A 25,604-nucleotide genomic window follows, 5' to 3' on the forward strand; every position below is an offset into this window, starting at 1 on the left:
CGATACAAATCAAATCGGTAACTTATTTTATATTTTTTAAAATTCTTCTGAAGAATCCATGTTGAGATTGATGATCTAAATCTGAAACCTTCCATGTTAAAGCTTTTCTTCCCGTTTTTCATTTGACTATGCACCTGTGATTATAATTTGACTAAATTTAAGCCTGATTCAGAAGAAATTTCCTTTATGCCTTATTACTAATTTAAGTATGAAATTTACTACATTTAGAATACCTCTGCCGGTTTATTACATTTAATAAACAGACTTTTGAATTAAATCTGTGTCAGATAATACCATTTTTGCAAATAATTGATTCCTAAAGTCTGTTTTTGAGTAGGCTGTTATAAGTTCAATTTTTTTTCTTTACTTCAAAAAGGAATACAGTAACAAAAGTTAATTTATTAGACATGTGCATATTTTTTTAAAATTGAAAGTAACTCAGGTTTTAAAATGTATTCCAAGGCCCTGTTTAAGCAATTTACTTTTCTTTTGTTAGTTTGTCAATATGTGAACTTTAAGGACTTGTGTAATTACAGAATTCTTTCTTAAGATACTGTGTAGTATCTTAGTGGGTTTTGCTCTCCCCTTAGATTTATAAATATAATTCTTTGTCTCCTTGAAGGGGCATCTAGTGATCCATTAAAGATATTTTGTATTAATTATGTCAGCAGATGATTATTTTTAATATCATACATTGTACTTTTTTTACTCATCCATGCAGAAATAGTTCTAATTATTTCACATACCCCTTAATTTCGGAAGTTTGATTTTTCTCAATTACTTCATTAGCTTATGTTTATACATACATTTTTTTTTTATCATGGAGACATCTTAGGTTTTAGCATTAATTAGTGTGTGTGAAACAGCCATTTTAAATGCATATATTAAAACTTAGGTCAAATATGAAGCAATTTACGTGACTGTGTAAGCTGATTTAAAAATGAAATTAACTGTTTTGTTGCCCTTCTTATTCTCTCTAGCATTTCTTGAGACTTACAGTGGCAGTCTAAAGGCAATTTAAAAATCATGTCAAGCTCAGTTGAACAGAAAAAAGGGCCTACAAGACAGCGCAAGTGTGGCTTTTGTAAGTCAAATAGAGACAAGGAATGTGGACAGTTACTAATATCTGAAAACCAGAAGGTGGCAGCACACCATAAGTGCATGGTAAGTAGACCAGCAACCTGGAGACCCGAAACCCTGAGAATCTTAACAAGGACTAGCTCTTGAATACTAAAAAAAACTCAGCTAAATTTTTAAGAAAAGGTTTCTTACCTACTATATGCCATTTTTGCTAGAAAATTTCCTTTTAAATTTGCCATCTTAGTCACTGTTTCTCTGTAATTTCTTTATATATGAACCTTAATATTTTTTAAAATGTACTTTATAGCTCTTTTCATCTGCTTTGGTATCATCACACTCTGATAACGAAAGTCTTGGTGGATTTTCTATTGAAGATGTCCAAAAAGAAATTAAAAGAGGCACAAAGCTGGTAAGTTAGTATTTCTGCCTCTTGAGAATAAAATTTATTTTAAACTCATTAAAGAGGAAATTGTTGTTTTAGCGTGTATTATTACATTAACTGAGTATAAATTTAAGTTCAGTCTTTTTTGTCTTTCCAAACTAGCAAATTCCAAGCCTGCGTCTAACTTACCACTCAATAAAAAAGGAGTAAATCAATATTTCTATTAAAATATTTTCTTTTCAAAAAGAATTAAAATCCTCTTGGGGACTACATTGGCTTAGAAAACAAGCAGTGTGCTTAATTTAATGTATTGTGTTAAAATCCTTGTTCAAGTACATTTTCATAATGAAAATTTGATGTTTTCATCTTCCACCATAAAGTAATTGTTTGTCATTGTAAATGAAGACCACACTACCCTTTCAACAGGAAAATGTTAGCACTTTGTTGAAGAAAGTATTTTCCTATGGCTCAGCTGTAGGACATACACACACATAGCAACTGTGATTTGGGATAACTTGGTGAATTTCGCAGTTTTTCTGAAGCTATGTTAATGTAGTATTCCAATAGTTGTCTTCGCTACCAGTAAAGTGATTGACAAGATACTATATTGCTTTATTGGAAAAGTATCTTCTCAGTTGGTATTTATTATACATTATGATTTATAATGAAACAACTGATTGAAAGATTTCATTTGTTTTTCTCCTTTAAGCTCTTTATTCACATATCTTTGAATATATCTTCAGTAGCTTCACAACCAAGTGTTTTGTTGTTTTAAAGATGGGTTTAGCAGAACCGGGTCTTGTGTTCTTAGGCACTACAGAATCTCATATTTCACAGAAAGTGATGGAAAGAGAGAGACCAACATTTTGATGATCAGAAACAGTCTGTTTCAGAAAGTACTTTTCTAGTATTAGAAAGGAAGCAATTGGGAGAAGTTCAGAGATAACATGGGATTTGCTTTAGGATAATCTCAAATACTAGACTCAGTATTGGCACAAATGATAATTAAGAGATCAGACAGTTTTTGTTTTAATGAGACCTTAGCTGTGAAATGTTCCTCTACCCCCCCAAAACTGTCAATAATGCTAGAAAGCTCCATTTTTTAAATGTGATTTTTATGTGGTAGTTTTAGATTTCCTCATGTTACTGTGTCTTGCTGATTTTTGAGAATCAGAATGGTATGTTTTTCTTTCCTAGTCTTTATGACAAATTCAGATGCAAAAAAAGAATACTTTTTACCTGAAAGTAGTTGTACTGTAAGACTTATTTACACCATTACTAATTCCTTGACATTATAAATATTCCTGGAAAATGCTTCTACTTCCCAACTTGTTAGTATCTTTGTTACTTGACATGGCTGCTCTAGTCAGAACAAGAAGCAGTTTTGTTCCCGAACATTACAGTATTTTTAATAAATGCAATGTCTAGTTTTCCATAAAGTAGTGGCATGCATCTGGCAGTATTGCTAAATTCAATGGGAGTTTCATTTTTACGTGTTTGTGAAGAAAGCATCAGAACTTTGTACAAGTTTCACTATTATATAATCTCTTGATTAGTTTTTTTTTTTTTTATACAATAGCTGGGGTACAGGCCAGATGTACGGGAGGGTGAAAGGAGTCACCAGAGACAGAGTGGGGAGCAAAACAGGCAGACAGACCGAAAGCACTGCTGAGGGGAGCAGCGGGCGCGACAGGAAGGTCTGCCACGCCATGTGGGGTCTTCCTGGCCGGCCGGGAATCAAACCTGTGCTGCAGAGGCTGCGGACAGCTTCATAGTGCTGTGCTCAACCCGCTATGCCACTGGGGAGGCCCTATCTTGATTAATTTGTAATGATACAGTGTAAGGAGTTGATTTTTATTCCCAAGTGTAGTGAGTTTTCAACAAACTTTGTCCTTGGTCTAGGAAGTGGAAAAGTATTGGATCTTAAACCATAAGCTATAGCAACAGACTTGGATTTGAATCCCAGCTCTATCACTTACTAGCTGGGTGATCCTGGGCAAGTTATTTACTTCCCTGAGCAGTGTTTTCTTCACCTGCTGAAAGGAAATAACAATAGTTCCTATCTTACAAGGATATTGAGAATAATTTTTTTTTTAGTTTTTTTTTTTTTTGGTACTTATTTTTGTGTAGAAGAACTAGGGTGTAGGCCAGAGATGCGGGAGGTGAGAGGATTCACTAGAGACAGAGTGGGGAGCAGATCAGGCAGATTTATTGACATACACTGCTAAGGGGAGCAGTGGGCAAAACAGGAAGAAGTCTTCTGCGCCATCTGTATTAACTCCCTGGCTGGGGACCTAACTCAGGGATTGAACTCAGACTGCCTTGGTGGGTCATCCTGGTGATATCCCTAGGCCACCAGGAGGTCCCAATATTGTAAGAATTAAAGAGACTATGCAAGACTTACTGTCGTACCTGGCACCTGGTTAAAATGTACCTGGTAGCCACTATCCTGGTTATTATTTGTAAACATTAATATCTCACTAATAACATTTGTGGGCTAATGAAAAGCTGCTGGACTGGGAAGTCATGAGGCCTGTTTTTTTAATAATTCTGCCACTGACGGTTTATGTAACTTTAGATGTTAATTTGTCATTTTGCCTGCAGTAAGTAGATAATGCTGTATCACTGCTTACTCTTACTAAGCGGTAATATTATACTAAAACGTGTAATAAAGGATTTAAAAAGTTACTTAGGAAAGTTGTTTCCAAGCCATTTTGAGGCTATGGGCATCTAGATTAAGGAATAGTGAGTGACAGAAGGGGAGAACTTAGTGCCTGGCTCCCTTTCCTCAAAATGTTAGAATTTAAATATCTTACATAGGGGATAGGAGAGTAGCATTTACATGGTTAACTTTGAGGTACATTTTAAGTCTCATTTTAGCCTTCAGTTTTGCTCCTTCCATTATATTGTTTTTACATAGGGTGCTATCAAGTAACCCAAATTCCATATTTTAGTTTTCTTCTTTATTTTTCCCTGTGTAGATTTGCCCACACTTGATCTTAGCCAAAAGGCTGGGAAGTGATCCCTGTCTTAGCAGTAAAAGGGCCATACATCAAATAGAAAGGGAGGGGAAAGAATGAAGATACTCATATGAGTAGATAAACAACATATAAACTAGTAAGTAGCTCTCCTAATTGATTTTTTAAAGCATCTTATCCCATGAGCCTGTTTGCCTTGGCTCCTGTTCATCTAGATTCTAGGTAAAAAGTAGGTCATGAGGCCTCCCTGGTGGTACAGGGGTTAAAGTCTTAGCTCTTAGCACTATCAAGCTGTTGCCAGCCACTACAGCATGAGCTCCATGAGTTCCATCCCCAGCCAGGGAGCTAACCCACGTGGCACAGCACACCTCTCCTGTCTCACCCGCTGCTCCCCCAGCAGTGTATTTCCGTAGATCTGCCTGTGTCTGCTCCCCATTCTGTCTCTGGTGAATCCTCTCACCCCTTGCACTTCTGGCCTATACCCCAGTTCTTGTATGCATAAATAGATAAAAAATAAATGTTAAAAAAGTAGGTCATGGATATCGCTTGACAGTAATTGAAAACAGGAGTGTTCATCCCTGGGTGCTTTCTAGACAGGTTCTAGTCTGTCCCGAGTGTTAGCTCCAGAGGTTGTGCATTCACCCCAAACAAAAGACTGGAGAGAAGAATCTGGATTCGAGATGAAAATTTAGAGGCTTCCAGGTGGGTTAGAGTCTTGAGGGTGGGTGATCCAGTAGATCAGAAGGTACAGGTATGTAGTTTCTCTATTCTTGCTGCCATGGGTGGTTTTCCAAAGTTTTCAAGCCAGCTGCAAGGACTGGGAGGAAAACTATTCTGTATGGCATATTCATGTTAAAGATGGACCAAGGAAAAATTTGCCAGACTTCTAATTGGAGATACTGATTTTGCATTTTAGACAGAGTTTCCCCTCAGAATGATTTCCAGTTCCTATTGAAGCCATATAGAGTCACCACATCTGTACCATCTAGTCTTATTCTCTAGCCATCTAGCCAAGAAATACAAATTTGCAAGTAAAATTCTGAGTTATTGTTGCTGTTTTCATTTTGTTTAAGAAGACACTTGAGTATATTTGAAGAATATACTTTTTCTGGATGAGGCTAGATGGTGAGATCAGTAAGAGCATCTACATCAGAGAGTTGTTGTTCTAGTTGGTACCTGTTATATCACAGATATATCACAGAGTCTAAGAACAGAAAGGGTTCCTACGGCCATTTAGTTCACCTTACTTAACCTCATATTACTACAACAAGCTGACCAACATAAATAAGATTTTGTCTACCCCATTCTTAAATTGTGATTGTACCTAGGTAACCTAAAGGGGTCCAGTATTATGTAATCTTCAGAATCCAGAAATTCATCCTTCTATGTAACTTAAGTATCTTGCTTAGTTTAAGGCCATTTATTCTAGGTCTGTCTGCTTCCTTTAAAGGAAGCATTTGATTTTTTTCTTATTAAAAAAGAATAATCCTTCACAGACTTGGTGACTATCCTCAGTTCACTCTGAAACTTTCCCATTTTGAAACTAAATTTTATTCATGTATCTTAAATCTTCTGAACGTTTTTTCTGCTATTTCCAATAGTAGATATAGCTAACATTTATTGAACATTTAATATATGTTTTTAGGACTGGGCAAAGTACTATCTTACTGCACTGTCCTGTTGAATCCTCAAAATAATACTGTGAAATAGGAAGGTATTCAGTCTCACTGTACAGATGAGGAAACTAAGCCTCAGAGAAGTTAAGTTATCTGACTATGGTAAATAGTAAGTGGAATTTTAATCCAGGCTGGTTAACTCCATAACCAGAACTCATAATCACTGGGTTACTAGACTCCCTTTTAAGCTACATAACCAAAAATGACATTTAAAAAATACATATTAATTAGAGCTTAGTTTTTTTTTTTTAAATAAAGATGGTTAATAGTACTGAATTTAGGGCATAGTCAGAACTCCTATTATTATATTTTGTTAATAGCATTATCTTGTTAGTTTTAGGACAAAAATTCTGTACACATACTATGTAGGAATATTCTGATTAGTACTATCAAGATATCTTTTAGTAGCTTCTGACAATAAAAAGACCAATTCTGCATAGTCTTTACTTGGTCGTTTTGTGTCGGTGGAGTTCTTGGCTCCCCAGAGAAGCTGGGTGTCTGATTTTGAGAGTTTATGATCTAGATATTGAGTGTGCCATGATCCTGCATATATGACAATTTATAGGTAGATCTTTTAATTCTGTGTGCGAAGAATTTTGCCTATTTAGGCAGTTAAAACTGCTTGCTATCGATGTTGAGGTTAAAAAAGGGGATGACTCCAGGAAATAAGTTAACTATACCAGAATGGGTTCTTGAGACTGGCAGAATGGGTTAGATTTGAGTAAGGTGGGATGATTGCAGGGTCTTTAAACATTACACAAGAATTTTAACTCAGATAGGAGAGGATGGTGAAAGGCAAGCAAAGTTGTTCAGGAGACTAGTGATACATGGTAGTCATTGTGGCAAATGAGACGCAGTAATGGCAGCATGTATGTCTACTCTATGTAAATGGCCTGCAAACATCTTAAATTCGACCTCTGTAAACCAGTAGTCGTCATCTCCCTGCCCTGAAACCTGGTTCTCTTTCTGAATCCTTTACCTTTTAACTTTTCTTTATTCCGTATCAGTCAGTGATTCTTTTTCTGATACAGCTCTACCATCTTTTCTTTTTTTAAAAAAAAAGATTTATTTATTTATGCATATAAGAGCTGGGGTACAGGCCAGAGGTGTGGGGGGTGAGAGGATTCACTAGAGACAGAGTTGGGAACAGAACAGGTAGATTGACAGAAGTACACTGCTGAGGGGCGCAGCGGCTGAGTCAGGAGAGGTCTGCTGTGCTATGTGGGTTGCCGGCCGGGGATCGAATTCGTGCTGCAGACAGCTTCATAGGTTGTGTCTTAACCACTTGCACCACCAGGGAGGCTCCATCTTTTCTTTCTTAATGCTGCCCTATATCCCCTATATCTAGTCTTTTTCCCATCCTTCCAACACACTCCATTACTTGATATCTACATGTAAAATGTGTGGTCACTCCCTGACTCCAGCCCTTTACGGATCCTTTACTGCATACAAAAAAAGAGACCCCAACCCCCTCTTCTTCACAAGTCATATTGTAACCTGTTTTCTTGTTCCTTAGCTCATTCCCTCTCTTCTTGGTTTCCCAGATATCATCTGTTGTCCATACTGCTGTGCACATACTGATGTTGTTCATCTCCCAGCTGCCTCTCAGAAGTTCTGTTTTTGTGTCCAACTTAACCTTCACTTCTGGTCATAGAGTTGAACACAGTCTGCATTGTATTTGTTACTTGTACACGAGCCTTCCCCACTGTTTTGTGAACTCTGGGAGATAGAGACTGTATTCTCTTTGCCTAGCATAGGATTAAGTGGGGATAATGCATGGAAAGCACTTAGCATGATGCTTGCTGTCTCATTTGTGCTCAATAATGTTCTAATAAGTAAGTGGCACTCATTAATTGTTAGTTGAATTTGAAGGAGAGAAGAGCTTCAATTGGATAATTGTATGAAACCTTAATAATGGGTGAGTTATAAATTGACCAGGGAAGTAGTGGTATAGCATAAAATTTCTATTTTAGTTAATCAGTGTTTTAGTGTTGTTGCAGCTCTAGCAGTTTGAAAAAAGAGAGAAATCTAGATGGAAAAATCAGGGTTTTTTTTGTTTGTTTAGGATGGTGGAGAGCTGTGTAGGACTCAGGCAGGAGGGTGTGTTTGTTTCTTCAGTCTTCACTCATCTGGGATGGTGTTATTTCTCTTTGTTTCCCTAGACATTATGGTTGTCAAGGCCCCCATCTATGGATCCTAGAATTCATTGGTCCATTTATTAGAGACTTGATTGAGTGCCTACTTTCTACCCAGCATAGCGCTAGACACTTGGAGTGCAAACTCAAATAAACATGGCTCGGCCTTAGAAGCATGTATAGAATGCCACAGGCGAGCTGGGAAGGAGGACCCTAATCAGTTCTACTTGCAGAAACTGGCGTTTGAAATGCTTTTTACTGGGAAAGTGATGCTGTAGAAGTCGAAGGAAGAAGAGTTTCAAGGAGAAGGGATATGCTCAAGAATATTAAATAAGAAATGCCAGTGCTTTTAAAGTAGAGTGTGGCTCATTTAGCATTCAGTAAGGGCAAAATGTACTTGCAGTGTATAGAACGCTACCACTGCTTACTGTATACACAAAAGCAGAAGATGCCAGGTCACTAGTTTGCCACTAAATCCTTAGAGCTGTTGTGCCTAACTACCTGCTATTCAGAAAAGAGGGGGAGGGGCCTGCAGACAGGTATCTTGAAGAAAGGTCCCCAGGTGATACTTGGTGAACTCAGTTATGGATCATTGCTTCACAACAGGCATCTGCAAACTTTGTGTAAAAGACGAGATAAATATTTAAAGCTGTGCCAGCTATGTGGGCTCATTTATAGTCACACACAGTACACAAAAGAAATAGGCATGACTTTGTTCCAGTAAAACTTTATGCTTAAAAACAGGTGGTGGCTAAATTGGAATTGCAGGGCCCTTGCCTTCAAATGTGGGGGGAGGGGTGAAATAGGTAAATTTTCTTTCTGAAAATTTGTTCACTGGCCTCACTGTCATCTGTGTAACTCTGTTACATGCATCATGAATATATTCATGTAAATAAGAATGTGAGCAAAACTCAGCTTATGGCATGCAGATTAATTTTAATGCGTGCAAATAATTTCCTTGTCATTTATATTAAAATGAACTTTGCTTCATTTTGGAGGTGATTAAGGAGAGTGAATGTGAGACCCAAGAGAAACTTCAAGTCTAATGATGCAGAAAATCAGGTCTTTGGCTGTTACTATATAAGTTTATTTTTTAAAAGTTCACTGTTTTCCCCCTTTGTTTTCATTTAATCCTTTTTTTTGTAATTGGGATTGCTTTAAATTTATATCACTTTTACTCGCACATTTATTAGTGCTAATGGAGGAGAACCCAAACCAATGATATAAAATAATCTGTGGGGCCTCCCTGGTGGTGCAAGGGGTTAAATCTCAGCACTGTGAAGCTGGCAGCACTGCAGCATGAGTTCAATCCCCAGCCAGGGAAGTGATTCACATGGCGCAGCAGAACTCTCTTGTCTGTCCCGCTGCTCCCCTCAGCAGTGTATTTCAGTAGATCCACCTGTTCTGCTCCCCACTCAGTCTCTGGGGAATCCGGACTACACCCCAGCACCTGTGTGCAGAAATAATCTTAGGGTCTCCCCGGTGGCACAGCGGTTGAGCGCTGGGCTTCGAAGAAGCTACCCGCAGCCTCTTCTATCCCTGGCCACCGGCGAGGGTCCCACATGGCGTGCAGACTTCTCCTGCCATGCCCGCTGCTCCCCTCAGCTGTGTACTTCTTCAGTCTGCCTGTTCTGCTCCCCGCTCTGGCTCTGGTGAGTTCTCTCACCTTCCCGCCCTTCTGACTATACCCAGTGCTTGTGTAAATAAATAAATAAATCTTTTTTTTTAAAAATCTTAAAAAAAAAATCTTAGTCTGGTTCAGGGGGAAATCTTAGTACTTCCTTGAGCATGAATGTGTGTGGAGCTTTCTTTGTAGATTAAATATACCAAACAGTGTGGAGTTTAGAGTGCCCCCAGCCAGAAAGATCCTCCACCTGAAAAGAGCCCAGACATAAAGATCCGAGCTCGGAAAAAGTCTGTCTGAATCTTTAGATGGAGGGGGGAAAAAACTTAAACTCTCCTGTAAGAGAATTTATATTTGTCTTCAATGATGATTCATAAAGTTGGGTTTAGTTTGGAGTGTGTCGTATTGAGAGCAAGGTCAGGAGAATAGGTTAACTAGTAACTTGATAGGCTTGGTTCATAGCCCTTTAATTTCCAGAAGCCTTCTGAAATGATTCAGTCAGTAACTCCTTTGATTTAGTCCTTTGATTTTACTTTGGTTAAAAAAAAAAAAGTACTTTTCACTGGCCCTATGTTTAGAAGCACAAGGTCTTAATCAATCAGGTTTGTCACTTTTTAATAATAACTTTGACAGCTTTCAGATTTCATTTTTGCTTTCTAGCTTTCCATTTAGACCGAATCATTAGATTATGTAGACCTTATTAACAGTATTACATGTTAAGATTGTGTTTTTAATGAGATCTCTTTCAAAATACTGTGTTGTTTTTACAAAAATTTAGTTATATGATAATCCAGAAACATTGATGAGTTCATGTTATACTCTGCCATTCTGTGATATTCCTTTTTAAGAATGTTTAACAAACAAATTGGACAACTTGCCCATTCTCCAGATAACTCAGAGATTGAATTATTAGTTTTTAAACAAAGTAATGAACCTAAAGTTAGGAACTTTTTTTTTTAGACAGCTATAAAAACTTGCCCCAACTGCACTGTCCTGCTTCCAGTTTTTACTGGAAATAGTGTTATCTGTTATTAAAAACAAAACAAAAACAAACCAGTGTAAGGTAAGCTAGTCTCAGTTTTAGTTTTGTGTCTCCTGTGAAAATATTGCAGATACCCTATTTGCAACTATAAGTGCTTTTTGCATTTTTTCTTTACCTAGGGACTCAAGAACTTGGCTTCTTCTTGTACCCTCTTTTGCATTCTGTGTCCATTTGTAGCCATTTTTTGGGAATAGGTGTCTGGAGGGTAGTAAATACTTGACTGTGAGAGTTGATTTGGTCAATCTCTGGTCAGGTACTGATGCCCCATAGACAGCAGTTTGTGGGGTACATAGCAGTTCAGCAGGACTACACTGTGTCTTAGCCCTTCCTCCCTTGGAGTCTCACATGATTCCGTCTAGACATCAGATTCCAGCTTTTTCTGAAGACCCTTCCCTTCAGGTCCCTGTCCTAGAAGTTGGTGTTCTCATTTTATCAATAGGTTTACCTTGTATCTGTGGTCTTAGTTGAGTCTCCTCTGAGCTTCCCCCGTAGTTATTGAGAGAAAACATTATTTTTCCCTTTCATTCCATAAGAATTCTTCCTTTTGCAAAATGAATTTCAGTCCTGGCCTAGGTCAGTTGACTGTGGAACAGGTATGTCCTAGCCTCTGTCTCTGCGGGACTTATAACTAAGTCATAGTCCTTTCACTTCCTTTTGTCCCTTATATATGATTTAGTTCCTCTTTCATCTGTGGGTGAGCCCCTTGAGATTCTGCTTATGTGGCACAGCTTAATATAGTATATAACTTCAGAGAGGGCATTGGTGTTCCCAGGCCCAAGGAGGTGGGAGAAATGGGGAGATAATGGTGAAAGGGCACAAAGTTGCAGTCATATAGGATGAATAAGTTCTACAGCTGTGCCTGAAGAAAATTAATGTTAAACTTTGCAGGTATTAAAAATGTGAATGAGAAAAATGCCATAAGATAAGAAATCTTCAACTACAGAGTAAGCTTAAAATCAACAGATCTATTGAGCACTGCTTTGTAAGACATGTTAGTCTTCCCCAAAACTGAGTCTGGAAGCAATTGCTGCATAAAAATCTATGTATTTTGTAAAGATAATTTAGCCATGTAAGGGAGTAAAATGGCAAGAGCTAAAATGAACACATTATCTTAAGTTCCATATGAGTTCGGGGGAAAAGTATTTAGGAGGTTAAAAGGGAGACTTAATGGTAAGTTATGTTCCCATTTTGTATTCATAGGTACACAAGCAAATATAAATTTGTATTTTAGTTTTATTATGGATAATTTTTTGCTATTTTGTTGGTGCCTTGCCAGAATTTCATAAAGAAGCAGAAATACTTGACTGAATGCTTCATAAAATAGATCTTATAAATGCTGGTTGAGAAAAATTCCCACTCCTAACCTTGAAAACAGTTTTCCACTCTGTGAAAAAATTTTTATTGGTATGTTTTCCTTTTTTCTTCCTTGAGAAAAACTGACAAAAGTGAAAATAAGTTTTTTCTTATTTAAAAAATGGTTATGTCCTAAGTTGCTTTAATTGACTCTGCAAAATGGGTTTATTTCACTCCAGCTGCTTAGCTCAGTTACTTGGGACAGATTTGAATTTATAACCAGTGAAAAAACTATTTTCATATATTTTGGACATTTGCTTTCCTTCTCATTCTCTATAAACTGAATGATACTGGAAGTATTTGCTACAGTATTCCCAACGTGGTCTTTCAAATAATTTTTTATAGATAAAATTATTTTGGGGCCATTGTAAGAAAATCTGGGAAATTATAAAAATTAAAACTACCCAGAGAAGCTGCTCAGCATTTTACTATCCTACTTCCACCTGTTTTCAAAGACTGTATATCATAAGCATCATTAGGTTATAATACAGTTTTGTGTCTTCATTTTTTCACTTAACATATATTTAACCTCTTCCCACGTTATTAACTCTTCTTTGAAAAGAGTGGCTATAGAATATTCCTTCATATGGGTGTACTATAGTTTATTAAAACATTTTTCAATCATTGTTTTCCATGGGTGATTTGACATTTTTGGACCATCTAAACCTACAATGAACATGATTGTATATAAATAATTTGAACCTGATTTTTTTAAGACTAGATTTATAGTAGTAAATTACTGGATCATAGAATATAAATCCTTTAAAAGCTCTTTGATAAGTAAGGCCAATTGCTATTCAGAGGGTATATATACCACTTTCCAGCAAGATATGAGAGTGTTCTTCTTACTGTGTTTACCAGTATCCAGCCCACTACAGTATTTTTATTTTTTTTTAATTTTATATACCTCTCTTTCCATTTGTTCTTGTTAATTGATTTCAGTAATATTTTTGACATGTACTTATGCAAACCATCTGAGATGTACTTTCAATATAAACTACTTCCTGTACAGTTCTTAATGAAGTGGATCAATAATCAATTTAAGCTAAAAAAAAATCAGGTCACAAAACAGTATGTAAAATAATTACATAGGAAAATTATTTCATGTAAGCTTGTAAACCTTGTAACGATATTTTTGCTTGGTGAGTATGAGTGATTTTTAAATTTCTTTGTATTTTTCAAGGTTCTTCTAATTATGTAATTTACTAAAAAGTAGAACCTCCTAATTAAGCTGTAATACAAATACTCCACCGTCTCAAGAATTTATAAGCCACCCAAAAGCATTTAACAACTTTCCCTGCTTGGTAATTGGCACAGTATTTCTTTTTACAGTAACACTTTGAAGTATCTGTATTTATTTGAGGAATCGTAGTATTTTTCAAGTACTAATAATGGACATTGACCCTCATGTTTTCTGAGAAGTACCTATATTGAAAATGTTTCTGTTTTTGATTTCTTTGTGGATATTTTTAAGATGTAGTTTGAATGGGAGGTTGAATGTTTGCCTTGCTTAGAGAAATATGAGAAATTTTATTGGCTTCTTGGTACACCAAAATTGCTTAGGAGCTGAGTGATCCACAATTTAGCATGGTAAGTGTTCTTTATGTTAAAATTAATAAAGAGGACTATAGTGGAGGACTATGGGTGTTTTGGTGGTTGGTATGGGGTCGTAACAACTCCTAAAGGGAAAGATCCTCTACTCAAAAACACAAACAACGTTGTAAACCTGTGTCACTGCAATGAAAAAAAAAAAAAAAAAAGAAAACTCCTTGGAATTGTTAATTACAAAAGAAAAAACTAAAGAGGAATAAGAACAGTTCAGAATGAGTTCTCTCGCAACCAAGAAACAAATGAAGAGTTTTTTTATTTTTATCTTATATAGTGAATTTGTTTTGCCATGGCATTTATAACTTAGTAAATAAATAGCCTCATGAAAAGTTCATTCAGTGCAATATACTGTTAATCAAAACCATTAATAACCATTGTTATGTACTTTAAATTTTTTTTTGTAAATTTAGAATATGAGCTACATAAACAGTATGAATTACCCAATAAAATGAGAAGATAAGGTATATTAAAATAAATTGAAAGAATCTATTTGTCTGAATTCATAATACGAGGTAAGTAACAGGTTAAAATAAGACAAGTTTATTTTCACAATCAACTTGACATCACAAAATATTTTTAGAACTTGAGATAAAAGTCTGCCTAATTATTTTATTCTCTCTACTTCTTTCACTTGAAATTGATTTTACCAGGTTCCCAAATAGTATGTGAGGTCTCTTCCCAAAGATTCTCACTGAGTCAGTGGAAATGTGAAGGAAATTTTTTTTTTCTAGTATGAGACATTTTCTCCAGTTACTCATTTCCAGGAAGATCTGGATTCTGAAAAGGTCTCAGTTATATACAGCTTACAATCCTAATTCGCAACATTTAAAATTTTGTTTTACCCACAGTGGAACAGTTTTGTTTTTCCCACAACGAAACAATCCACTAAATTTGCCAGTTTAACACAGAAGAGATACCCCCAGAAGAATGTCATTTGAATTATTTCTAGATGAGAAAACAAGAAAAACAGTAATATTAGATACAAAACTTTTCAATAACCAATTTGCTTTCCTTGACAGAGATTGATATGCCTTTAACCTTCTATCACAACCTTAGTGAAATCACACACTAATGATATTATTTTATTGTTTTGCTGTAGATGTGTTCTTTGTGCCATTGTCCTGGAGCAACAATTGGTTGTGATGTGAAAACATGTCACAGGACATACCACTACCACTGTGCATTGCATGATAAAGCTCAAATACGAGAGAAACCTTCACAAGGAATTTACATGTAATTATTTAACTTCTCTTTAAGTTTTTTGAACAGTTATACTTTCTTTAGGCTTTAAAAGAATTCCCATTTCAAAGCATTTCAACATCATCATAAAGGGTGTTTTTGGTAAGGAATTTGATGCTTAGTTTAGAGAAATGACATAGGAAGTTTAACAGTGAGATTCTTGGAATCCAGCTTGTAAGTGGGGTGAAGTGTACTACTCATTTTCTTATTTTGAAAAATGAATTTAACAGTTTGTCTACTTGACAAATTTTAATTTCTTCATTTTTTATAGGGTTTATTGCCGAAAACACAAGAAAACTGCACATAACTCTGAAGGTACGTCATTCAGCCACTTTTCAGTTTCAAGAAGAAATTGGAATAAAATATATGTGGATTATACTGTGTTAATTTTTACCATAAGGTGTATTTCAATAATGAACATGTTTTGAAGAATTAACAGAATCATTAAGATAAACTAATGTACATAGTAAAAAAAAAATCGGAAATTTTTTTTTAATATTTATTTATACAAACACTGGGTACAGCCAGAAGCACAGGAGGGTGAGAGAATTCACCAGAGCCAGAGTGAGGAACAGAACAGGCAGACTGACGAAATACACTGCTAAGGGGAGCAGCGGGCACAGCAGGAGAGGTCTGCGTGCCATGTGGGACCCTCACCTATGGCCGGGGATCCAAACCGGCACTGCAGCGTCTGCGGGCAGCTTTGCAGCCCAGCGCTCAACTGCTGTGCCACCAGGGGAGGCCCCGGAATTTTTATATATTTATTTTTACATCATTTTTCATTTTTTTACAATGTGTGCATTTTCATCTCGGTTATAGTCCCCGTGAAATTCCCACCACCCATTCACCTGTATACCATCACCAAGTCCCTTGTGTTCTTCCCACACCTGTTTTGATCCTACTCCCTTCTCCCCCCTTTTACAGAATGTCTCTGGTTTATAGTTGCCTGTTGATTTTGATTTTTACTTTAATTACGTTTTTTCCCTGATCCCTTATTTGGATCCTCCACATTCCTCCTAAAAGTGAAACAATCTGAAAATCAGAATTTTTAAGAAAACTCTTACCCCAAAGTTTTTGTTAAGAACATTGAGAACATATTTATCTCTTGGAAGAAATGGTTAGTAGTTATGGACTTCTGTGTCCATGTAAGTGTGTTAGTATATTGTAAAGGTAATATTTGGGATCCTTACTACATCAGAAATAGAAAATGTGAACTGAGGTTACTAGTACATTTTGTGATCACTAGGCTTTCTGTTAAATTTTTATTCACATGCAAGTACCTTACAGGCATGTTCATAAGAGCTAATCAGTTTTACAATAAAACTTGGAAATTATTTTATAGTTTGTTTCCACTTGCATTTGTACAAGACCAGGTTAGTCATGTTTATACATAGTTAATCAAGTTGTACTTGGTCTTTGAAAGGCATGGGAAAGTTCTCAAATTGAATTCTAACTTGTAAATCTTTTCAAACAGATGGTTTTGTTCCCGTAACTAGCAGTATAAAAAAGGCTTAGATTTAATCTGAAATTGTTCTGTCCTTCCATTTAAGTTACAGATCTTTAAAGTTTTGTTAGATTATGAGAACATGTTGTTTAGAATTAAAAGGTTTGAGCCTATTTTGGGAAGTTGTTCTTTTTATAAAGACGTAACAAATTATCAGGGTTAGCATATTAAAATTTTTGATCTCTTAGAACTTGACTTTCATAATGCAAAAATAGTATTGTTTTCACTTTGCACTCCAGATTAGTCCAAGTACTTTTATTAAAGTTCTGGTTAAAAATACAGTCTTAGTAAAAAGTTGTCTTTAAGGTAAACAGACAATAAATAATGAGAAAAAATTTTTGAGGTGGTTAAGTGCAACTGATAAGCCTTTAAAGTGTTTCCTTCAGTTTTTCCACACTTAATTTTAGGGAAAATTTAGGGGAAAACTATTTGTGAAAGGCTGAGTAAACTTTTTTACCTTTCATTACTTCAGATCTTAACAGTGTATTTATTCAATTCTCTTTAAGACTGTAGTCACTGTGTATGTTTAGCCAAGGATTGAGACTTATGAGCTGACAAATACAAGTATATGAACATACAGCAGCAGGATTTTTGAGGATGGCAACAATGATTAAGAGACATTTCTATTCCCTAGACTTCTGAAGCTGATAGTACCATCTAGTGGTAGAGAAAAGTCACTGCAGACTACATAAAGCAGAATAATTTGACCACCTTTTTGCTTTGAGAAACTTACTAATGAGAAAGATCTAAGTTCATAACTTTTCAAGACGACTTTTCTTTTAATGTAACTGGCAGGATAGCTATAATTCAAATTTGTGATGCAGTTTATTTGAATTGGGGTTCAGTTTCTATTTTTGTAGCACATTGGGGCCCCTTGTATTATTGATACATATGTAGTATATTATACTCATTGTAGATCTTCAAGTATAATTTTGTCATTTAAAAGTATTACAGTTTGTACTTACTGAATTTTGACTTTTATCACATTCATCTAGCTTGAATTTATTTGATACTGAGTGGTTTATCAGAAACATTACCTCACTGTTCTAATGGGATACATGTTCTGCTTATGATTATGATTTCGATGGGGTTTTATAGGATTGTATTTTAGGGACTATCTTTGAGAATTGCACTACACTTGTCTGTACAGCAAAGAGGAATTGATACCTGTGTCAATTTCTTCATTTGCCATCTGTGGCGCAGTACCTACTTTGCTAATATTTAAAATGATAAATACTATATAATTCAGTCTGTCATATTAGTCTGATATAACATGAACTGTGTCTGAAATACTACATTTGAGGATGATTGTATAATACAGCAATTTCCTTTTTTCATATGAATATTAAATACCTAAAACCTGTGCCATCCATTTTGCTTCAGAGGAAAAAAAATGGACAGAGTTTGCAGAAGCAATTTTTTCTTCAATCTGTAGCCCAATATATTTAGCCATTTGGAAATCTAGCTGTCACTATGTCATGAGATGATTAGAATGCCAGCCCCAGGAACTGTAGGTATTGACCTGTTAGTGGTGATGGCCTTATATAATATAGGCTGCCTAGGAAATGATTAACAACATGAAAGAAAGCATTTCTGAATATCTGTATATATCCCTTGCTGATGGTACTAGCTGACAACTCTGTCCCTGTGGAGTTATACACAGATTGGTAAATTTATTTCACTATGTGACAGGCCTGTTTAGGTAATTGGAGATATAGCAATAAACTAGCTCTGCCCCCAGAGAGCTTGAAGTCTAATTCGAGAGTCATACATTGAATGAATGAATGAGTGAATGGTAAATTTGAGGTCGAATTTGAGCGTTGTACATTAAATAAATAAATAAATAAATAAATAAATAAACATAATCGTATAATTATAATAAATGGCATGAATGAAAAAATATAGAGTACCACAAGAGCATGTTTGGGAAACCTTTGAGGACGTTTCATTTAGATTATCTCTTTAAAGGACTAAAGATATACAGCAGGAACAGGATCCTTGATGACTCAGGCAAAAAGAACTTGATGCTTTCAAGAAATGAGTAGAAAACTATCAAAGCAAAGAATTGATAGAGTAGCACAAGATGAGGTTGGGGGAAGAATGCCTGGGGCCAGATTGATTGGTAAGAATTTTGAATATTATCCTAAGAACAATGGGAAGTGATTGAGGCCATCAAGCAGGGGAGAAAGGCTTATTACGGGAATCTTAATGAGTAATGACAGAAAGCTTGTGCTAAAGTAGTGACTGTGGGGATGAACAGAAGTAGATGGATTTGTGAGAGTTTGGAGGTAGGGTGAAGAAGAAGGAGGTATTAGAGATGGCTCCAGGGTTTCTGACATAAGCAACTAGGTGGCTGATGGTGTCATTTCCTTAGAGAACAGTATGGTTGGAGTATGCTTATAGGGAAAGTTGCTCAGTTAAATTTTGAAAGGTCAAGTTTGAGATACCTATGAACTCTCCGAGTAGGAGTATGAGATAAACAGATGGATTATATGGCTCTCATTTGTAGAATAGAGAGAAACCTTACTAGAGATAGAAATTTGCTGGAGTATAAATAATAGTATCTCTCTCTTAGTGGTGGGAAATTTACCTAGGGAGAGACTTTCAGGACTGACTGAGCCTGGACGAACTTAACAATTTATGCCTGGCTAGAGAAGGTTGGGCCTGCAGTGAGAAAGAGAGGAATGACTAGAGAAGTAGGAGGAAGTGTTAGGCCCTGGAAACCAAGGGAAGGAAGATAATAGTTCAAGAAGGAACCAACTTTGTATACTGTTGAAAAGAAATCATTAGAGGAAGTAGTTTTGGTAGAGTAGTAGGTACAGAAACTTTATTATAGCAGAGAATGGGAGGTAAAGAAATTGGAGATGGGACACGGGGAAGTCTTCTAATATGTTTGCTTATCAAGAGGCAGGACAATAGTTCAAAAGCAGTTGAAGGATGCCTTTTTTAATTGTAATTTATTTTCAGAGCAGTTCTAGGTTTATAGCAAAATTTAGCAGAATGTCGAGTTCTCTTATATCCCTTTCCCTCCCGACAGCCTCTTCTATCAAATCCCACAGTGTAATAGGTCTGCTAAAGTTGATGAACCACCTTTACACATTGTTGTTACCTAAAGTCCACAATTTACATCACAGTTCATTCTTGGTGGCATACTTTCAATAGGTTTGACTAAATCTATAATGATGTGTATACATTATAGTATCTTACAGAATAGTTTCACTACCCTGAAATTCCTCTGTGTTCTGTCTGCTCATCCCTCCCCCTAACTTCTTTACTCTCCCCCTAACTCCTTTACTCTTCTAACTCTCTTTACTCTCTCCATAGTTTTGCCTTTTCCAGCATGATACATAGATGGAATTGTATGGTATGTAGCCTTCCAGATTGTCTTTTTAAACTTACTATGCTTTTTTTTCCCCAGGAGGGGAAGGATTAGTTGATATATGCATGTTTCTGAGAAAATATCTGATAGGCAAAAAAAGATGAAAGGTAGAGGAAGGAGGATTCCATGCACAGGTGGGACAATTGTCCTGTGATAGGACATTCCCACTGTAATAGGAAGGAAGAGGTTCCTGTCTGATCTGTTTTGTTCATAAGGGAGAATGTAGGGAGAGACATGGGATTGGAAGCTGAAAGAGAGAAGGTTTCAAAGAATGATTGTGAAGACTGGGAAAGGAAGAAAGGTTTCCAAACTGGAATTAGGGTCCATTTAAAGTTGATAACCATAATTTTTTGTAATGACACTGTCAGTCATGTTGTAACTTTTCCTTCAGCAGTTCAGGGTCCTGGGTGTAGCATAGAGAAAGTAGTAGTTGGTTAATTCAGACTGGGATTTTGCCAAGGAGATTCAACAAAGAAGTAAAAGAGATAGGGAGTTTAGGAAATTTGCAAGAGAGAAATCTAAGACAGGGAAGTGAAGAAAGAAAAATAAGAAACAGGAAGGAATTTATAGTCTGGAAGTTCTGGTAAGTGTGAAGAACAATGCAAATGAAAGTACTTGGGAAAGCAATCTTCTGTGATTCCAAAGTTCAGTGTACCAATTTCAGAGGTGGAAACATTTTAGGCAATTATAAGGTGTCTGGGTGTGATTATTGGGTAGCTGGAGGACATCACTGAAGATCTGGGAATTGAGTGACTAAGTTTTGCTTAGATTGTCCATGTGAGCAGTTGAAACCACCCAGGAAGATGGCAGAAGTTGGGCTGGAGAGAGGACTGAATGCTGTGTGCTAAGGTCTGATGCATGAGCTAGAATGATGAGAGGGTGGCAGTCGTTAGCCACAGGAAGCAGGTAGCATGATCTGTCACCAGTAGAATTAGCATCACTGGGAACATGTAAGAAATGCCTGACCTCCATTTTAATAAGATCCCAGGAGGTTTGTATTCATATTGAAGAAGTTGGAGAAACAGTGGGTTAGCTGAATGATACGGATGTCACAGATGTTTTTTCCAAGGGCACAGAGAACTGTCTTGTATAACTTTCTGTTGATGATGGAATGTCTATGTTTGTGCCACCCAACATGGTTGTGCACAACAACATGGTTACTAGCTACATATGGTTGTTGAGCACTTTAAAAATAATGTAGTGGCTTTTTATTAATAGGAATTTATACATTAAAAATGGACAGGAATAGCCAGAATTAAATCCTTTACATGTTTTCCCCTATTGGCCTATGTCTAGATGATAGGTATATTCTTTACCATTTTTAAAAACCATATTTCAAAACTGTTAAACATTGGTAATAGCAAATAGCTCTAACTTGTAACTGATGCAAGTCTCTGTTTGTAAAAGTACTTCAACATGATAGCATGTCATAACTAAACATTTGAGTACCTACAGGGAACCTTTGATTAGGTGTGGATAGTGGTTCTTTTAAAATCATTTTCATTAAGTGGTTAAGGCCTTTGTATTTAATGATTTATACTGAGCAAAGTAATCTGTGATGAGATGAGACAAAGGTACCTAGAGTAGATGTGGTTGTTAGCTATTCACAACAATAATTGTGTACAATGTAGCTGGTGATCACAAGTGCAACCTCAGCTCAGTTTAGGTTCTTGAAATTTTAAGGAGCCAAATTTGTGGTTTATTATTATTATTATTTTTTTAGCCATTGACATTGAAATTATTTTATTTTTTGTTATAAATTTTATTTTTATATTCCAAATACAATTGCGACCCCCTTATTTTAACCCCAATTCTTCCCCCCCCCCGCCCCCCGCCCCCCATAGAGTGTCTCTGGTTCATAGTTGTTTGTTGATTTTGATTTTTACTTTCTTATAGTTATTCTTTTTCCTGGTCCCTTATTTAAGTATTCTAGACTCCTACTATGAGTGAGACCATCCAGTATTTTTCTTTTTATTTTTGGCTTATTTCACTGAGCATGATCCCTTCCAGCACCATCCATGTTGCTGCAAATTGCATGTGTTTATCTTTTTTGAATGCTGAGTAATATTCCATGGTGTATATATACCACATCTTCTTGATCCAGTCATCTATTTTTGGGCATTTGGGTTGTTTCCAAAGCTTAGCTATTGTAAACAGTGCTGCTATAAACATAGGGGTGCAGGCGCCCTTTTGAATTGATGTTTCTGTGTCCTTTGGGTAAATACCTAGGAGTGGAATTGCTGGATCATATGGAAGCTCTATCTTTAGTAGGTCAAAAAATCTCCTCTCCATAGTGGTTGGACCAGTTTGCACTCCCACCAACAGTGCAGGAGAGTTTCTTTTTCTCCACAACCTCGCCAACATTTGTTGTTGCTAGTTTTTTTAATATGTGCCATTCTCACTGGTGTAAGATGGTATCTCATGGTAGTTTTGATTTGCATTTCCCTGATGACAAGTGATGTTGAACATTTTTTCATATGCCTGTTGGCCATTTGCATTTCCTCTTCAGAGAAGTTTCTTTTTAGCTCTTCTGCCCATTTTTTGACAGGATTATTTTCTTTGTTGTTGTTGAGTCTCATCAGCTCTTTGCAGATTTTTGTGATCAGTCCTTTATCATTAGTATTGGGTGCAAAAATGTTCTCCCAGTCGGTGGGGTTTCTCCTTGTTTTTGTTATTGTCTCTTTTGCTGTGCAGAAGCTCTTTAATTTGATGTAGTCCCAGCTGTTTATCTTTGCCTTCACTATCACTGCTTTGGGCGATGTGTCTGTAAATATGTCTTTGATGTGCATATCATGTAGTGTTTCACTTATATTTCCTTCTATGTATTTTATGGTTTCAGGTCTTATGTCTAGTTCTTTAATCCATTTTGAGTTGGTTTTTGTGTATGGTGTGAGGTAGTAGTCAAGCTTCATTCTTTTTCATGTAGCGACCCAGTTTTCCCAGCACCATTTATTGAACAAACTTTCTTTTTGTTCCAATGCATATTCTTTGCTCCTTTGTCGAAGATTAGTTGACCATAAATCTGTGGATTTATTTCTGGATTTTCTATTCAATTCCATTGGTCTGTGTGTTCTTGTTCCAATACCATGCAGTTTTGATGATTATGGCTTTGTAGTATAGTTTGAAGTCTGGGAGTGTGATGCCTCTATTCCCTTCCTTTTTTTTCTGAAGAGCTTTGGCTATTTGGGGTTTTTGGTGATTCCATATGAATTTCATCAATAATTGTTCTATTTCTTTGAAGAATGACATTGAAGTTTTTATTGTAATAGCATTGAATCTCTATATTGCTTTTGGTAGGATGGCCATTTTAATAATGTTTATTCTTCCAATCCATGAGCAGGGGATGTCTTTCCATTTCTTTGTGTCTTCTTCTATTTCTTTTAACAGTGTTTTATAGTTTTCTTTGTATAGGTCCTTTACCTCTTTTGTTAGATTTATTCCCAAGTATTTGATTTTTTTTGTTTCGATAATAAAAGATGTTTTTTTTATTTCTTCTTATTCAGATTTATTCTTTGTGTATAGGAAGTCTACTGACTTTTGCGTGTTGATTTTGTATCCTGCCACTTTACTGAACTGATTGATGAGTTGAATTAGTTTTTCTGTGGAGTTTTGGGGTTCTCTATGTATATTATCATGTCATCTGCAAATAGTGATAGTTTGACTTCTTCTTTTCCTATTTGGATTCCTTGTATGTCTTTCTCTTGTCTTATTGCTCTGGCTAGGACTTCCAGTATTATATTGAAAAGCAGTGGTGAGAGTGGACATCCTTGTCTTGTTCCAGATCTTAATGGAAATGCTTTCAGCTTTTCACCATTGAGAATGATACTGGCTGTTGGCTTGTCATATATAGCCTTTATGATGTTGAGGTATGTTCCTTGTATCCCAAGAATTTCAAGGGCTTTTATCATGAATGGGTGTTGCACTTGTCGAAAGCTTTCTCAGCATCTATTGATATTATCATATGGTTTTTATATTTCTTTTTGTTGATGTGTTGGATAACGTTGATTAATTTTTGGATGTTGAACCATCCTTGTGTCCCTGGAATGAATCCTACTTGGTCGTGGTGAATTATCTTATGGATACATTTGGATTCTGGTAGCTAAAATTTTATTGAGGATTTTTGCATCAGTGTTCATTAGGGAGATTGGCCTGTAGTTTTCTTTTTTTGTGTTGTCCTTGTTCGGTTTTGGTATTAGTGTAATGTTGGCTTCATAGAACGTGTTTGGTATTATCCCTTCCTTCTCAATTTTTTGGAAGAGTTTGTGAAGGATAGGCACTAATTCGTCTCTGAATGTTTGGTAGAATTCATTTGTAAATCCATCAGGTCCTGGGCTTTTGTTTTTGGGGAGGTTTTTGATTACCATTTCAATTTCGCTGCTTGTAATTGGTCTGTTTAGGTGTTCTATTTCTTCTTTATCTAGCTTTGGGTGATTGTAGAGTTGTAGGAATTTGTCCATCTCCTCTAGATTGTTGAACTTGTTTCCATATAACTGTTCATAGTAGTTACTGATTATTCTTTTGATTTCTGCTGTGTCCGTTGTGATTTCTCCTCTTTCATTTATGATCCTGTTTATTTGTGCTTTCTCCCTTTTTTCCTTTGTGAGTCTGGCTAAGGGTTTGTCTATTTTATTTATTTTTTCGAAAAACCAGCTCTTGGTTTCATTGATCTTTTGGATTGTTTTTTTAGTTTCGATTTCATTTATTTCTGCTTTGGTTTTTATTATTTCTTTTCTTCTACTGGTTTTAGGCTTTTTTTGTTGTTCTTTTTCTAGATCTTTGAGCTTCGAGATTAGGTTGTTTCTTTGAGTTCTTTCTTGTTTCTTGATGTGAGCCTCTATTGCTATATATTTTCCTCTTATTACTGCTTCTGCTGCATCCTGTACATTTAGGAAATTGGTGTCCTCCTTGTCATTCAATTCAAAGAATTTTTTAACTTCTTCTTTGATCTCCTCATTAGTCCAGTGGTCTTCCAGAAATGTGGTTTTCAATCTCCATGAGGCAGGATAGTTCCTTGCCTTCTTTTTATGGTTTATTTCTAGTTTGATGCCTTCATGGTCAGAGAAGATGGTTGGTATGATTTCAATCTTGGTGTATCTGTTGATGTTTGTCTTGTGTCCCATTATGTGATCGATCCTGGAGAATGATCCGTGTGCGCTTGAGAAAAATGTGTACTCAGATTTTTTTGGGTTTAGTGTTCTATAGATGTCTGTTAAGCCCAAGCGCTCTAGATCCTTATTTAGAGCTTTAGTGTCTTTACTTATTTTTTGTCTCGTTGATCTATCCATTGTTGATAGTGGTGTGTTGAAGTCTCCCACTACGTATGTGTTTTCTCTGATGTCTGTTTTCAGAGACGACAATAGTTGATATATTTTGGTGCTCCTTCGTTTGGTGAATATATGTTAATGAGTGTTATTTCTTCTTGAAGTATTGTCCCCTTGATCATAATGTAGTGACCGTTGGGGTCTCTTTTTATCTTTTTGAGTTTGAAATCTGTTTTATCTGATATAAATATAGCTGTTCTTATTATTTTCCTTAAATGTATCCAGTATGGAATGTTTTGTAAGAAAATTTTATAACATTTCGGTTTCTTTGGCTTGAAACTCA

General features: G+C 36.1%; 1 protein-coding gene across 2 annotated transcripts in view; it reads left to right on the forward strand.

Annotated features, from left to right (window-relative positions):
- Positions 1-1,026: 1,026 nt before the first annotated feature.
- The window catches only part of PHF6 (PHD finger protein 6), a gene marked incomplete at both ends in the record, with an annotated part of 43,426 nt that continues 18,848 nt past the window's right edge, over positions 1,027-25,604 (forward strand). For both annotated transcript variants that reach the window (XM_084258527.1, XM_084258528.1), the window contains 4 exons: positions 1,027-1,164; positions 1,388-1,489; positions 14,978-15,111; positions 15,389-15,432. In XM_084258527.1, the coding sequence (XP_084114653.1) occupies positions 1,027-1,164; positions 1,388-1,489; positions 14,978-15,111; positions 15,389-15,432 (418 nt within the window). The remainder of the gene's footprint in view (positions 1,165-1,387; positions 1,490-14,977; positions 15,112-15,388; positions 15,433-25,604) is intronic.

The sequence above is a fragment of the Talpa europaea genome, assembly GCF_964194135.1.
Source record: "Talpa europaea genome assembly, chromosome: X".
NCBI lineage: Eukaryota > Metazoa > Chordata > Mammalia > Eulipotyphla > Talpidae > Talpa > Talpa europaea.